At 37.1% G+C, this 14,960-nt stretch overlaps 1 protein-coding gene across 1 annotated transcript; it reads right to left on the bottom strand.

Annotated features, from left to right (window-relative positions):
* Nucleotides 1-7,760: 7,760 nt before the first annotated feature.
* LOC116105961 (G-type lectin S-receptor-like serine/threonine-protein kinase At5g24080) lies at nucleotides 7,761-10,332 on the bottom strand. Its single transcript, XM_031392324.1, has one exon. It carries the CDS (start codon nucleotides 10,225-10,227, stop codon nucleotides 7,849-7,851), a length of 2,379 nt encoding a protein of 792 aa, XP_031248184.1. The 5' UTR covers nucleotides 10,228-10,332; the 3' UTR covers nucleotides 7,761-7,848.
* Between the last annotated feature and the right edge of the window lie 4,628 nt (nucleotides 10,333-14,960).

Genomic DNA, 14,960 nt, shown 5'->3' with positions numbered 1-14,960 from the left:
CTCGAATCACATGGTCAGATCGCAGATCACATACATCAGAGCTCTCAGATGGCATGGTCAGATCGCACGCATCAGAGCTCTCAAATGGTGTGGTCAGATCACACGCATCAGAGCTCTCAGATGGTATGGTCAGATCGTAGATCGCACGCTCCGATCGTTGATCTTCAACTCTCAGCTTGCGTGGTCAGATCGCAGATCGCACGCATCAGAGCTCTCCAATCGCGTGGTCAGATCATAGATTGCACGCTCAGATCGCCCAAATCACGTGGCCAGATTGCACGCTCAGATCATCCCGATCGCGCATTCAAAATCATTGAGATCACGCATTCAGATCACTTAGATCGCGCTTGCATTGCTAATCTTGTGTTCTCAAATCAAGCTTCGCGTTTTCTGATTGAACTCCCGTTTTCTAATTGAACTCCTTAAACTCTTAGATCGCAAAGAGCTCTCGAGTTCTCAGATCGAGCTCCTTATGCTATCAAAACAAGCTTTTTATGATCTCAGATCGAGCTCCTTACACTCTCTGATTGGCTCATAAGCTCGCTCGTTTGAGATCACGTTCATCACATCGTTTAGATCGCATGCCTCAGACTCTCAAGTCGAGCCCCTATCAGATCGCGATCAACTCCTAGCTCTCAAATCGCGATCAGCTCTTAGCTTTAAGATTGTGAACAGCCTCAGGTCGTGTTCTCAACTCTCAAATCGTGATCAGTTCTCAGTTCTCATATCACGACCAGCTGCCAACGTTAGAAAAAATGCATATAAAACTCAAAACAACCACAAAACTGTGGATTTTGGCCCCGAAAATGGCCCCAACCGGGTCTCCCAATTACCACGATGTAAAGCTCAGAACAAGCTTTCCGTGGATGTTTTACGGCTCCAAAACTCCTCATAGATCAAAAGTTATGGCTGTTTTTAGTTGGTTTGTCCGTTTAAGGCCTCTAAGTCGTGCGTTTGGGCTTTTGACGTTAGCTCCCTCCGGGAATTCATCTACTAGACATTTGATGCGTGTTTTCATAAACATGCAAATATAGCAAGTGCACTAGTCACAACAAATAATAGAATGATGAGTAGAGTATCTTTCCCACAAGGATTGTGTGTCAAGTACTAATTTTCCTAATTTATATCAAGTTTGAGTAAACAAAAAATGGTTGGATTTGCGGGAGACAATTAAGCTAAAGTTAAAACAAAATCAACAACGTAATTTAAAATCTAACTAATGAAGGCAATATCAATTCAAGAAAATATCAATTCAAGACAAAGCGGTTAGGGTTTTGACTTTACTAGGATTTTCTAGTTTAGTCTACGATTATTGTTGCTTCTAAGTTCACATGCAAGGATTATAAATCAGACACCGTAATCTGCAGAATATACCTTCTCAGGCTATATTCTACTACTTATCCCTACTGAGCTTCCGCACCCTACAAATTGAAGGTTAATAATTCCAAGTCCATTAAGCTAAGTGGAATTCTAAATTGATTTTATGAATCTCCGAACCTATCTCTAGCATTCAATCAATCAATGGTATTTCCTCTAAGAGGCTAATACATAAATCACTTCTCAATCTCATCATGCTCAACAATTAATTGCAATTAGAACAAGAATAAATACATAATCCAAGCAATAGATTGTGAAAGCAACATCAATTTATAGATTAGACATTAAAATCCCAATTACATCAAAACCTTACCCCAAAAGTGAGTTAGTTCATACTCAGAATAAAGCAAATCATAAGAAAAACTGTAAAAACAGAGTTCAACATGCTAGAAAAATGAAAGAATAATAAAATCTTCCCTATTTGATAAACCCAAAGGCTTTCAATCTCCAATTTTTCTCTTCTCCCCTCCAAACAGCGTCGAACCCCTTTCAAATGAACAAGTCCCTCTTAAATAATCGACCCCAAACCCCTAAGACTCATCCAATACAATTAAAACGCATAGTTGTAACAAACTGAAATATTGCAGTTTTCGCCATGGCGAAGACTAAATTTCGCCACAACATTGAGTTGGATTTTATTGAACTATCTGACCTGAGACTTTCTCACGACGACGAATTTTTCTGAACTTTTCTAAAATTATGAAACTGCCCTCCGCTTGCTTCTTTGCTTGAATCTTTAATTTTCATGATCCCCGATAGGAACAAGCTTCATAGTGCTTCCAATCCACATCAAAATTTTCTCGATTCCTGAACTTTGCTTGATTCTGAGTCCAGAAACTCAAATCCGCTCGGTTTTGCTCTAACTGCACGTTTTGGCCTGAAATGTAAAATATATGAAATTAAGTTGCAATTTAGGCACAAACTTAAGAAGAAAGTATCCAAAATCCAGCCAAAAAGTATAGATAAAACAGTATAATCCTAGGATTATCAACATTTCATGTCAGTTATCAGATCGCGCTCAGCTTCGGATCTCTCTAAGCTCTCAGATCGTAGTCCTAGCTCTTAGCACCCGAGCACGCCAAGCATAGTTCAAGCTTTTCAGTTCAAGACTGCAACCTATAGTGTGACAACCATTCAGATCAAAGACTTGCGTTTTTGAAGCGCGATTACGCATTCCAAAAACTATAGGGGGGCGGGGGGGTTATGTTGTGCCTAAAAAGTCACGTTGATGTCAGCTCAACATGTGCCTAAAAGACAAAGTGTACTAGCTGTCAAGCCCATACCGCTTTAAAGATATTTATGCCAACCCTATCTCATTTTAAAAGATAGATGGAAGAGAGCTCTCCATGTATCAAGGTAACTTGCAAAATACTCATTACATTGACCTCAACGGTATATAAATGAGCACACCTCTTTTCATGAAAAATGGGGTTTTTGGGCAGATAAGAGCTGGGCATAGATTTGAGCTTCATTTCATTATTTTTTTCTCTGTAAACAAAGCTTTTCTCCATTCTTTGAATGCCTTACAGGCAATATCACAGAAATAGTTAGAGAATAATACAACCACAGTGGACGTAAGATTCGCTTTTGAGCATCCAAACCACTTTAAAAACCGTCTTTTATTTACTCTATTGCTACATATTTCCATATCACGTGTAACTTTTAAGCCCGCTTAGCATTTTGCACATGTGAGTCGTTGGAGTTAAAATCAAGCATTAACAGGATTAGAATAGTCAAAGGTTGTATTCTAATAAGAAATTGTTAGTTTATCAAATTATATTAGGGCTCTAAAAGTCTTTGTACAATGTATAAAAGGCTTGTTATAGAGTTATTCAAGAAATGCGCGAAGACACACAAAATAGTGAACAGTAGGTGAGCAAATTAAGACTTAAGAGCTTAATAAAGCTGAGAAGGGAGATAATTGCTAGAGTCATGAAAGTGACTCTATTTTGGTGATAAAAATACCTCATTTGTGATTAAATTGAAGTATATTGAGACAATTAAAGAATTTATGAATTTATTCACAAAAATCGCTTCTTAATATTTTTCTTATGAATTTAAAATATTTGGAATGATTTTGGAAAGTATATGAGTTGATATTAGCTTGTGGTTTATGGATTAAGGGTGATTTTGTCTCATTTATGCTGTTTAGGGGGTAAAATGTCATGTTTCAAGGGGCTGATTTTATCATGTCTCAATCATACAGGGACCAAATGGAAATTTGCCATATTTTGTATAAAACCACAGCTCAAAGACGCAGATTGGGTGGCTGCCACCCACCAAAACTCTTTACCTTCTCCGATCAAGCTCTGGCAACCCTTCATCTTCATTTCCGACGATGTTTCGGCTTCCCCTTGCTCCGGTCACCATCATCCCGTCATCACCAACGTGAAACACGCCTTCCACCGCGACGCTTCATCTTCCCACCGTGACGCTTCGCATTCTCGGCCAGTTTTGGCCGTTTTTCGGCGACGGTTGGACTCCCCAGGACTTGATCTCCCTTCCCCACGGCCGGATCTAGCATTTCCAAGCTTCAGCCGCCTCAAAAATCGCCAAAATCCGCAATTTTGTCGCCGCGCCTCTTCATCTTTCAGCCCAGATCTTGCTCATTTCTGGCGACTTCTCACCTCCCTAGGACCTGATCTGAACTCCCCATCACTAGAGCTTTCCATCGGTACCTTCGGATCCCATTTCAGCCACCGTTTTCCGGAAGACCCGCCAGAAAATTAACGTTTTCCAGCGAGTACGACTGTTTGTATTACGGGCTGTCCGTTGGTCGTTTTCGGCCCTTCTTCGCATCATATCGCTGTCGGTTACCTCCTGTCTGCCATGATCAGCTCCGTTTCCACTGTTTCAGCCCCCGTCATCACCACCATGAGCGACTGAGTTCCTGGTTGTCTGTTATGGTGTAGGCGAGATCGAGATTGACTCAATTGATCTCCTCATCAGCTCTCGACTAGTTGGATAAGCCCGAATGTTGGATATTTGGTTAAGTTTCTTGTATTCAGATTATATTTGTTTTCATTTCAATTTGTTTGCGATGCTTTAATATTATTCTGATGCTCGACGTGTTGAATTGATAATGTCCATTGAGAACGTTTATTGATATATAACTTTTCGCATAATTGAATGTCGGTTTGAGATTATTGAATGCTGATTATGACTTTAAATTGCTTCGGTACTGATTGCAATCAAGTTGTAGTAGCATTTAATATCATTTTACTAGGAATGCATTATGTGTAATTAGTTGATTGGATGATACAGGTGATAGGTTGTACTTGTTAACGTTGTACCAACTAGTAGTGTTTAAGGGTTTAGCTTTTTCGGTTAGTCAATGATAGTCTTTAACCAATCGATCTGTAACTAAGAAGACGGGAGACATGATAGATTATACCTAGATTGCCGAGAGATTTTTTATTGATTTGCCTAGCCTTATAGGTTTAGGAAATTGAAAAGCGAGGAGAGGAATTGTGAGATGTGGTCTTGAGTCAAACCGAACCCGTAGCGGCAACGCTTTTAACATTGGTTTTAGTTAGCAATTTATTTAATGCTTTTAATTTCCTACAAGATTAGTTTAGTTTATTCTCAATCATTTTGCAATTTCTCTTTCGTTACTCAAATATACATTAGGTCATTAGTCTTGCTCTCTGTGGATTCGACCCTGCTTACCGCTAACTACGGTATTTAGGTTTAATTTTGTGATCGTGACGACCGGTTCAACAATAATCTCTGAGCAGCAGGCGGGCTGAATTATTCTTGTCCCGTAAGTTTGTAATTTCTTTTTCTTCATAATGGAAGTTCATAACAACAAAGGATGTAGGTTACATTATTATGAGTGAAACCACTTAAATTTTGTGTGTTTCTTTCATTGCTTTTATACACTTTTTACAATCTACCGAATCATCTTGTTTTGTGTTAACCTAAGTTTGTCCATAAACCTAAGATTAATAAGAATTGATTCTGAGGATTAATTACTAGTGCTTTTCCAACATGTTGATGCGAAATTCGTACCAACTAGAGATACCCAATCGACCTTGGGAGAGGCTAGTAAGATGTGCACGTGGTTACTGGTAACCAACGAAGTCGATAAAACGAGTAAACAAGTAAAGAACAAAAGAGATTTTTATAGTGGTTCGGTTGCACCAAGACTAAGCCTCATCCACTGCTATGTTATTTCTTAGAGGCGTTACAAGATCGAGAGAGATTAAAAGGGAAATGGGCACGAGCTAAAAGGAAGACATTTGACTCTCACGACCTTTCTCTCTTAACGCTCTTCTACACGTATGAGTGTGTTTTCCTCTGAACTTTACTAAAAAATGGAATTCTTCCCTTAAAACGGAGGTTGTGGCTTCCTTTTACTTGGTTCATCTGACAGTGGTTGAGAGTGAGTATTACGAGGTTGTGCACGCATAATCTCCTTAATAAGGGTCTAAGTCAGTAATCTCTATGCTTGTGAAAGAAGGTCATGTTAATGGCAGCTAACCCATGTTTGTGAAGTAATCATCTTGTGAGAGAAGATAAGCTTTGATGGGACGACACGTGGGAGAATCCTAACTGTCAGGCTTTGATACACCTTAAGGATGCATGGCACAAATTGACCGCTAGGAAATTAGCCACAACACAACAGTAATGACATTTAAGTAATTACACAAATAAAATGGTATATAGAACAATGTAACTGAAAAGATCAAATAAAAAGTAACATAGTTAATAAGATATTGAAACATGGCAATCAATGATCTATATTAGTAAATTAACTTTACATTTGTAAAACATTAAAATAAATAATTATTAATTAGAAAATGTTATGCAATTTATATAAAATTTAAACTCACTTTCTCTGAGATTTCAAATTTGTTAATAAAGCCCTTAAATGACTTGATGGGAGATTAGACTATGTTTAGTTACAATGTGAGGATTAGTTTAGCTTTTTATTTATGAGCTTTGTTACTTTAAGATGTGTTTTGATATATATATGCTAGAATGTGTTTTTGTTGTGTTTTGGATGTGTAGTTGATTAAAAATGGTGTTTGATTAGGTTATGGGATCGAAACAGATAGTGTTTATCTTGCTCCAATCTTATGCCTTTTGTGTAAGTTCGCTTTAACTCTTGTACATTTCACGTAAGCTTAGGCAAACAAGATAATTAATCTATAAATCAATAAGTAATTGCACTCACAACTATATCTTACATTCTTTTTGACAACTCCAACGTGGCAGTTGAGTTGAAAACTGTCACGTTAGCTCCCATCACAAGATGCTAAATGACTTTGATTAGACACGAATGGTCATTTCTAGGGACGAACGACCATTTTCATAAGGAAAAGGAATGTTTGTTCCTTATGAATGAACAATCATGAGGAAGGTCATTCCTATGAATGAACGATCGTTCGTCCTAAGGAATGACGTTCGTCTCTAAGGAACAATCGTTCATATTTAATCAAAGTCTTTAGCTGACGTGATAATGTCAACTCTACCACCACTTTAGAGCTGTAAGAGAGATATGAAATTGGGTTGTAAACGTAGTATTTTGTAAATCAATTCCATAAGCTTATGAGTTTGTGATTGGGTATGCTTACCAAACGAGAAACTACATGCCATTTTGCCCACTTTTCATAGGTTTACCAATTTTTTTAACTTTTGAACTTGTTTATCATTTATTTATATTTATATGCATACTCATTTAACTATGAAGAAGAGGAAAGAGATAATAAATTCCTTTAAGTTTTAACTACCAAAAAAAAAAGTTGTAATTAATGTGGTAAAATAATTTGTATTAAGTAATAGATGAAAAGAACATAAGTAAAAGGAGAGTGAGAGTGACGAAAATGAACCATCATTGGGTGGCTTGATAGTAAAAGAATAAAAGAAGATTTCACGAGTTTTTAAGTCGAGTCCTCTAAACCTAACGGGTAGCATTTGAGCCCTATCCGATCGACAGTTTAAAGCCTTATAAGATTAGTTAAAGTACGTGCAAACGGCCCAAACACTCTTGGTGATTAAAAAAAAAAAAAAAAAAAGGAGTGAGAGTGACGAAAATGGAAAATATTAGCTTGAGTCAGTAGTATGAAATGGGTTGAAGGAAATGGAGAAAGGTTGAGACTGAGTGTTTAAATCAGGGGTATTACAGTAATAAAATAAATAGTATAGTTATTTTCGTTTTGGTCATGTGAAACGTGGTTAATTCCACTTAAACCCCTAAAATTGGTTAATTTCCGATAAAATAAAATAAAAAAATAAAAAATCCCCTCTCTCAACTCTCAAGTTTCATAATCATTCGTGTCGTAAACGAAGGAGGCACCTGACTTCATGATCCCAACTCACAGAAAAACAGAAAAAAAGTCAATGTAGATAACAAATATCTTTAAGTTGTAGATAACAAGGATCCAAAACGTTATCACTTATCAGCCCGTGATAGGTATTTTATTATAAAGACATAAACATTAGATTAAAAATATATACTAAAATTATCTACTCTTCTCCTAAGAAAAAGATGGTGGGCTTCTTTGGTTCCATGATCTCCACCGTTCCTTCCAACATCTTAGCAACTTTCCCCATTGATGGTCTCATCTCCGGCCGATCTTGAAGGCACCACATTGCCGTCTTCACCATGCGATCCACCATATCAAAATGCAACCGACTATCATAAGAATTCTTAATGTGACGGTCCAAAATGTCCTCCACTTTCATTTCTTTAAAAACCTTATCAAAAGCCCACATAGGAAAATACCACTCTTCACTATGTATCATGGACCCTCGCATCTCAAAATTTCTTGACCCACTTACAATTTCTAACAACACCATTCCGAAACTGTAAACATCTGCTTTCGGGGTAATTGGATCCGATTTTACCCATTCGGGTGCCATGTATCCGCGAGTCCCTCGGATTCTAGACATACTCACCATATGCTCTTTTTTCCTCAATTTGGCTAGCCCGAAATCAGAAATTTTCGGGCAAAAATCATCCCCGAGAAGTATGTTTTCGGGTTTGATATCGCAATGTAAAACCCACTCCAAACACTCTTCATGTAAATATGCAATTGCTCTTGCCACCCCAAGTGCAATCCGATACCGGATATTCCAATCAAGAACGGGCTTTTCTTGATCGTTCACGACCGGATCCAACTTCATTCCGGGTATGGAAGACCCAATTTGACCCACCCGAAAGAGATACTTATCAAGAGATCCATTTGGAACATACTCGTAGACGAGTATCCTTTGACCTTTCTCGGCACAGAAGCCCCATAATCTAACCAAATTCAGGTGGTGCATACGGGCAATAATTGTGACCTCAGCCCAAAACTCGGCATCGCCGCCAGTGACATGACTCAAACGCTTCACGGCAACAACTCGATGATCAGGCAATTCCCCTTTATAAACATCACCAAACCCACCTTTTCCGATAAGATTCGAGAATCCATTAGTGGCCGCGTTCAGCTCTGAAAAAGTGAACCTCTTCGGCCCACCGGCGGGCAACAATTCAAGCCCAAGAGTGCGAGCCATGTCTCTATATTTGATATACTTCTTCAAAAACGCCCAGAAGAACAACGCCCCAGAAATCAGCTCAGCTGCAAAAAGCGTACACACAATTATGATATTCCTCGTCGTGGAGTTGGAATCTTTCGGCGGTTGCGGGAGGCTAATTTTCACAGGACATGTCGTTTCCAACAAGCTGGTCATGCCAGTGAAGTTTGAGACATCTTTTTCCGACTTGTCCACCCGCAAAAAGAATGTCATTTCAGTGCCCGGAGACCAATACCCGTATAGTAATTTGTCCTGAATAACACAATAGCCTTGTCCGTCGTACTTGAATCCGAATCCGAGACATTTCGGGTTCTTCAAGCAACTTGATTCACAGAGAGAAAAATTGGCAACATTGAGACTCGTTTGGTTGGAGCCACCGGAAAAGTTAACATAATCAAGAGGTAAAAACATGGTGTTTCCCAGATTTTTTAGCTGAATTTTCCTTTCACAGGAACTGTTAGCTTGACCGGAGCTGTTCTTGAACCCCGGTGGGCAAACACAGGAGGTTGAATCCGAGCCTGAGGCGTCGTTTACGCATATAGCGTTTTCTCCGCAGACGCCATGAACTGTACACAGTTCTTGAACGGCTTGCCACACTGGTGTCCATTTATTTAGACTCTGATCAAAACTGTAAATTCTCAGATTACCATCGTCGTCAAGTTTCAATCTTCGCAACCGGGCAGCGCCAAAATCCGCTGAAATGAATGAAGCCGAATTCGCTTGTGTCATCTGGCCATCTTCGTCAAGAACTTGAAACGCATTATCCGAGCTCCAGTAACTGTCATTGGAAGAAAGAAAGACCAACACCGACCCATTCAAGAAGTTGAATTTACCATTATTGGAGACTAGTTTCGTGCTGGGAGTGATGGTTTGATTCGGCAAGATTGTGTCGGTAGGAAGATCAAAACTCTGCCATTTATCGTACACAAGATTCCCGTTATCTTGTAACACGAGTTTTGAAGAGTTTTGGCTACCGGATGTTGTTCCGGGCCACAAGTTGGAGCCGGAGGCGTTGACCAGGCGGAGCTGACTGGTGTTGGAGATTAGAAGAGAGGCGTTGGAGTTGAGAGGGGAGTTGGGATCGTTGGCGGACCAGACGACGGTGGTTTGGGATATGTTGAGGTACCAAACGGAGAAGGTGAAGCGGTCAGGGGAAAAGGGGAGACGTTGGAAGCCGGCGGCGAAGCGGGAGTTGGGAGAGAGGAGGAGTTTGTTGTCGGTGGGACGCCATGGTGAGTCTAAGTAGGAGAAGGAAGAGAGGTTTTGGGAGAATGAAGGGGAAGGGAGTGTTGAGATGAGGAAGAAGAAGAAGAAGAAGAGAGACATGTGATAGGCTTAGGTTTGTGTTTTGGATGTGAAATGTGAAGCACTGGAGAGTTGAAGGTGGTGAAGATATTTAATGGCGGCTTTGAAGGATTGAATGGCCGTTGCTGCGTTTACCAACGACTGTTGACTCTAGTCTCCAGAGCTTTTGGTTCTAACTTTTAAGGTAGAAAAATTTACATATCGAAGTTATAACAATTATTAAAAAGTTAATAATATTAATTCTCTTCAAATAATAAAAAATTTCTTATGATTATGAACTGATAACGAGCCATTGAATTTATAGCGTTATAAATTAATAAATATTATCAAATTATATTCTTATAATTTATTTTAATATTTAATAATAGAGAAATTCTAATTATTTTTAAAATCTCGAGAAATTTTTTGTTATTATGAGTGAGTAATGTTTAGATATTAATTAATTTCACATTATATTAATTAATTTCACATTAATCTTCTATGTTTTTGGAATTCCTATAGCGTGATCTTCGAGGAAATATCAGTAGTGCATTGTTGACAGAAAGGGTTCACAATAGTAATAATTAAGTTAAAATAAATTTAGATATAAACAAATTTCTTAATTGATTAATTTATGTAGACTGAATCAACCTTCAAACACTCAATTAATTTGATCAATTTTCAAATCAGTCAGCTACAAATCAAAGAAAAAAGTTAAAAGGGTTTTTGTTTTTATAAACACAAAGTCAAAACTGAAAAACATAATTAAAAGATTAATTGTAACCATTTAAAAACAATCTATACAGAAATCTTTGAACTTAGAAACAAGATAAATTTTCTTACGTTATTTTTTTTTTTTAAATTGATATTTAGATAATAGCAAATTGGAGGGCCCTATAAGGTCTCTTTAATTTTGCATCAATTGATTAATGCGTATAATATTTGCTGGGTTGACTTGAGACTGGACCATGGATTTCCTTTAAATAATGCAACCAGAAAGGACAATGTGATGGTTGGATACGGCATTAATATTTAACTTAGGAGAAGAAATGGACTTTCAATAATGGTGACTTAGGGTTACGGACACGAGAGTAAGACAATAAGACTTTTTGATTGGGGGAAAACGACTCACATCTACCCAGAGTTTGTTGTAAAAATAAGTTGTATCCAAAAAGTTTTAAATGGTATTATTGGTATTCTATCATCTTTGTAGGGTAATTTTGACTTTTTAAAGGTTTGTGCATAAAAAAATTAGAAAGTTAAAATGAAAATTTGCATTAAGAAAACATAAAAAATTCCGTCCAAATCTCTTTCTTCTTCTTTTCCCCTTCTCTCTCTTATCCTCTCCTTTCTCTTTCTTTCCTTTCTTCTCCCTCTTTTTCCTCCGGTCACTAGGCAAGAACCCGGCACCGGAACATGGACTAGAAGCTGGCCAGATTAAAATCCTCTCTCCTCTCTCTCTTCCCGTCTTCATCTTCTTCATCTCTCTCATAAAAGGGCCAAAAAAAAAGGGGGTCTTTTTAGAGTTTTGATTTTGGTTTTTTTGTTTTGTTTTGTTTTGTGTTTTTGTTTGTGGGTGTGGGTGTGGTGAATCGGGGCTAATTTTGGGATACTCATTCCCCCATCCTCGTCATCACTTCCCAATCGTCGCCGCCTCACCATTTGGGTTTTGCAAAGCTGTCGCACTTCCCCACCCATTTTCCAGAAGCCCCCATCATCGGAAACCTTTCCTCTCCCTGCCAATCTTCTTTTCGGTGTGCCCTCTCCAAAACCCCTATGTTTCTCGTCGCCATTTGCTCACCTTTCACCGCCGATTGAATTCCTAGGGTTTTTGTTGTTTGTTGAAATGGGATTGATTGGTGTTTTTCGGAGTTTCTGATTGGAAATTGACTGTTGGAGATTAATTGGGAGTGTTTTTTCTGTGTTTTTGTTTGATTTTTTGGGATTTCCGATTCGTTTTGGCACCAAGTTTTGGCACACCACTTGTTTGAGGTTTTGCTAGTTGTTGTCCTAGTTCTGGCGATTGTGGTTCTGGCGAGAGATGAAGAAGATGAAGACAGAATTTTAATTAAAATTAATTATAAAAATAAAATAATTGAAATTGAGAAGGAAAATTTTTATAAAATTAATATTATAGAGAGAAAGTAGACACGTGATCAATGCAGAATGCTATATTTTTTTTTGTTGGATATTAAATTATTATATTGTCCTTATTTAAACAGGCTTTACTATGGACAGAAGGTAGGTAATTTTCGTTTTCAAATTCTGTAGGTACCAACTTATTTTTATGGCAAACTATGGGTGGGTGCATGTCGTTCCGCCTTTATCGCCGATTACTGATTTTGAATATGAGAGTATGTTACTTTTCAAATTCAAGAGGGGCTGATCATATTTTCATCCCTGAGAATTGGCTCACATTTTTCCCCCTCCATATTTAGGAAACTAATGCCGACATCCATTATTCGTGCGACTAGCTGTTGAAGTTTAACATATAAAGGGTATTAAAGTAATTACACAGTTAAGCATAAATTTCATAATAATCTCAATTATGAATTATATTAATATTTAAATATGAAAAAAAAAAAATAGAGAAGACCACGCCACATAGCCTGGAGCCCTCGTTGGTGGAACGAATAATATGGTTGATTTTTTGGATTTTATTTTTGGGTTTTGAATGTGGTCTATATGGTTAGCGATTTTATTGAGTTTTTAATGTAGATAACCAAATTTTTGGGACCTACATAATTAATCAAAATTTCAAACCCTATACTCATATAACCACTAAATGTCATTTTTTTCAAAATTACCCTTGTATATAAGCAAAATTTTCTTCATTGTTCTCCCATTAAAAAAAAAAAACAGTTTGGAGCCAATTTTTATTTTCAAATTTTCACTCCTTTATTGCATTAATCACGTTATAGATTAATTACAATGAGTATTTTAATTGCACTTTGATTGATTTTTGGGTGACTTTGGTAGTGAGAACGAATCTAATTGCGGCACTTTGAAGGAAGTTGTTGGATTTTTTAGTTTATGTAAGAATTTTGGGTTTGAGTTAAGGTTTTTGGATTTTAAATTTCTAGGGTTTTTGGCTTAATGTGATTATTGTTGTGTAAGTTATTGTTTGTATGAATGTTGTGAGTGTTGGTGGTGTGGGTGTTGTGTTTGATGCAAATAAAAGTATGTTGATTTTGTTTATGTCGGATTTAAGTAATTGCAGTCGATTTGACACTTACGATGGGAAAATCCACCAACTAGTTTAAAAATATGCCAACTAGTTTGAAGTGCAAATTTTGTCTTCTTTTTTTTTTTTTTTTTTTTTTTTAAATAATCGGATCCTAGGGTCCATTGAACACCTAATGTAAATCTATCTTTAAGACATTCAAGCCCATCAATCTTTATTTGGACCAGGACAAGTCCACGAAGGAAAAGCCCAAGTATTTTAATTGGTTTCAATGTACTTGCATGGAGGGAAATCAATTCAAATGGAGTCAATTGGGAGCACATGGGTTTATTCAATGAGGAGACAAAGCTATGGCAACTATGACATTTATGTGGCTCAAGACATTCCATTTCGAGCAAAGATAAGGTTGTCTTTTTTGGGCGATTCATTGTCTCTTTCCATTATTAGTAATTTTGTCATAATTATCTTTTCACTGTAATTTGAATTTGACTTTGTAATTCTCTCTCTTATGTGGCGTCCAATGTAATCCTATATAAATGAGTCTTCTCCTTCATTGTAATACAAGTTGAGATTGAATTTTTGGAATGAAAATGTGAGAGTTGTTCACTCTTATCCTTTATCCAAATTCCAGCCAAGATTTGGTAGTGGTTCTTCCTTGACCGGTAACTTTGCCTTTACGTCTTGGAGATATTGGCTTGTTAGTGATATCCATAGTCAGTAGCTTAGCTTTTACGTTATGGAGTTCATTGATATCTATCTTTAATTTGTAAGTTGTTTTTTGTTGTGTCTATTTTCCATTGGCAAGTGGTGTAACCTTTAAGCCAAAAATTGTTAGGTCTTTATCATTTATGTTATCTTGTGTTAACTATGTTGTCAATGATCTTCCAAAGCTGGTGGCGTAGCCTTTACGCTTGGAAATCATTGATATCCATCTTAATTTATCTTGTGTTGTTGTTGTGTAGTTGTTTATTATCTTTGTGAGTTGTTGTTGTTGCCAATTCAATCCATTTTGGAGAGTAGTTGTCGCCAAACTTGAAGTGTTGTTGCTTGATGTTATTTTTAACTCACTCTAAGCTTCTGTAAACGCATCAACACCCTACAAACTCAATAGGCAAAGTAAGTCATAAATGTGGTAGGTGGTCATTTCGTAGGACTCAAACACAAGACCTCTAAGTAATCTACTTAGAGGGCTAAAGTCTTGTCATCCGACCACAAAACTAGTGGTTAATTTATCTTTCGTTGTTGGTATAATTTTTTACGCTACTAGTGTGAAACATTTTTTCATTCGCGTACTTTTTAACTAGTTAGCATATTAAATTACGCTGATCAGGAAGAGGTGAACAACAAGATACAATAATTTTAAGTTAACATAAAAAATGAAAAAAAAAATATTTTTAAGGTCTAAATGTATTTTAAATTATAGGGATTTTGATTTTTAGGAAGCCGCATTTTAAATTTTATATATTTAATAATTTTAAGGGAATATGATCTTTGGGTTTAGATGTGTATGATTTTAATTTTAAGGTTTGATTTTGATTTTTATGAATTCCGATTTAGGGTTGGAATTATCTATTTTTTAGGGATTTTTCTG

Source organism: Pistacia vera, unplaced genomic scaffold (assembly GCF_008641045.1).
Source record: "Pistacia vera cultivar Batoury unplaced genomic scaffold, PisVer_v2 Contig507, whole genome shotgun sequence".
NCBI classification, from domain to species: domain Eukaryota; kingdom Viridiplantae; phylum Streptophyta; class Magnoliopsida; order Sapindales; family Anacardiaceae; genus Pistacia; species Pistacia vera.
The sequence above is the reverse complement of the archived record's forward strand: the minus strand, read 5'-3'. Positions and strand labels throughout refer to the sequence as shown.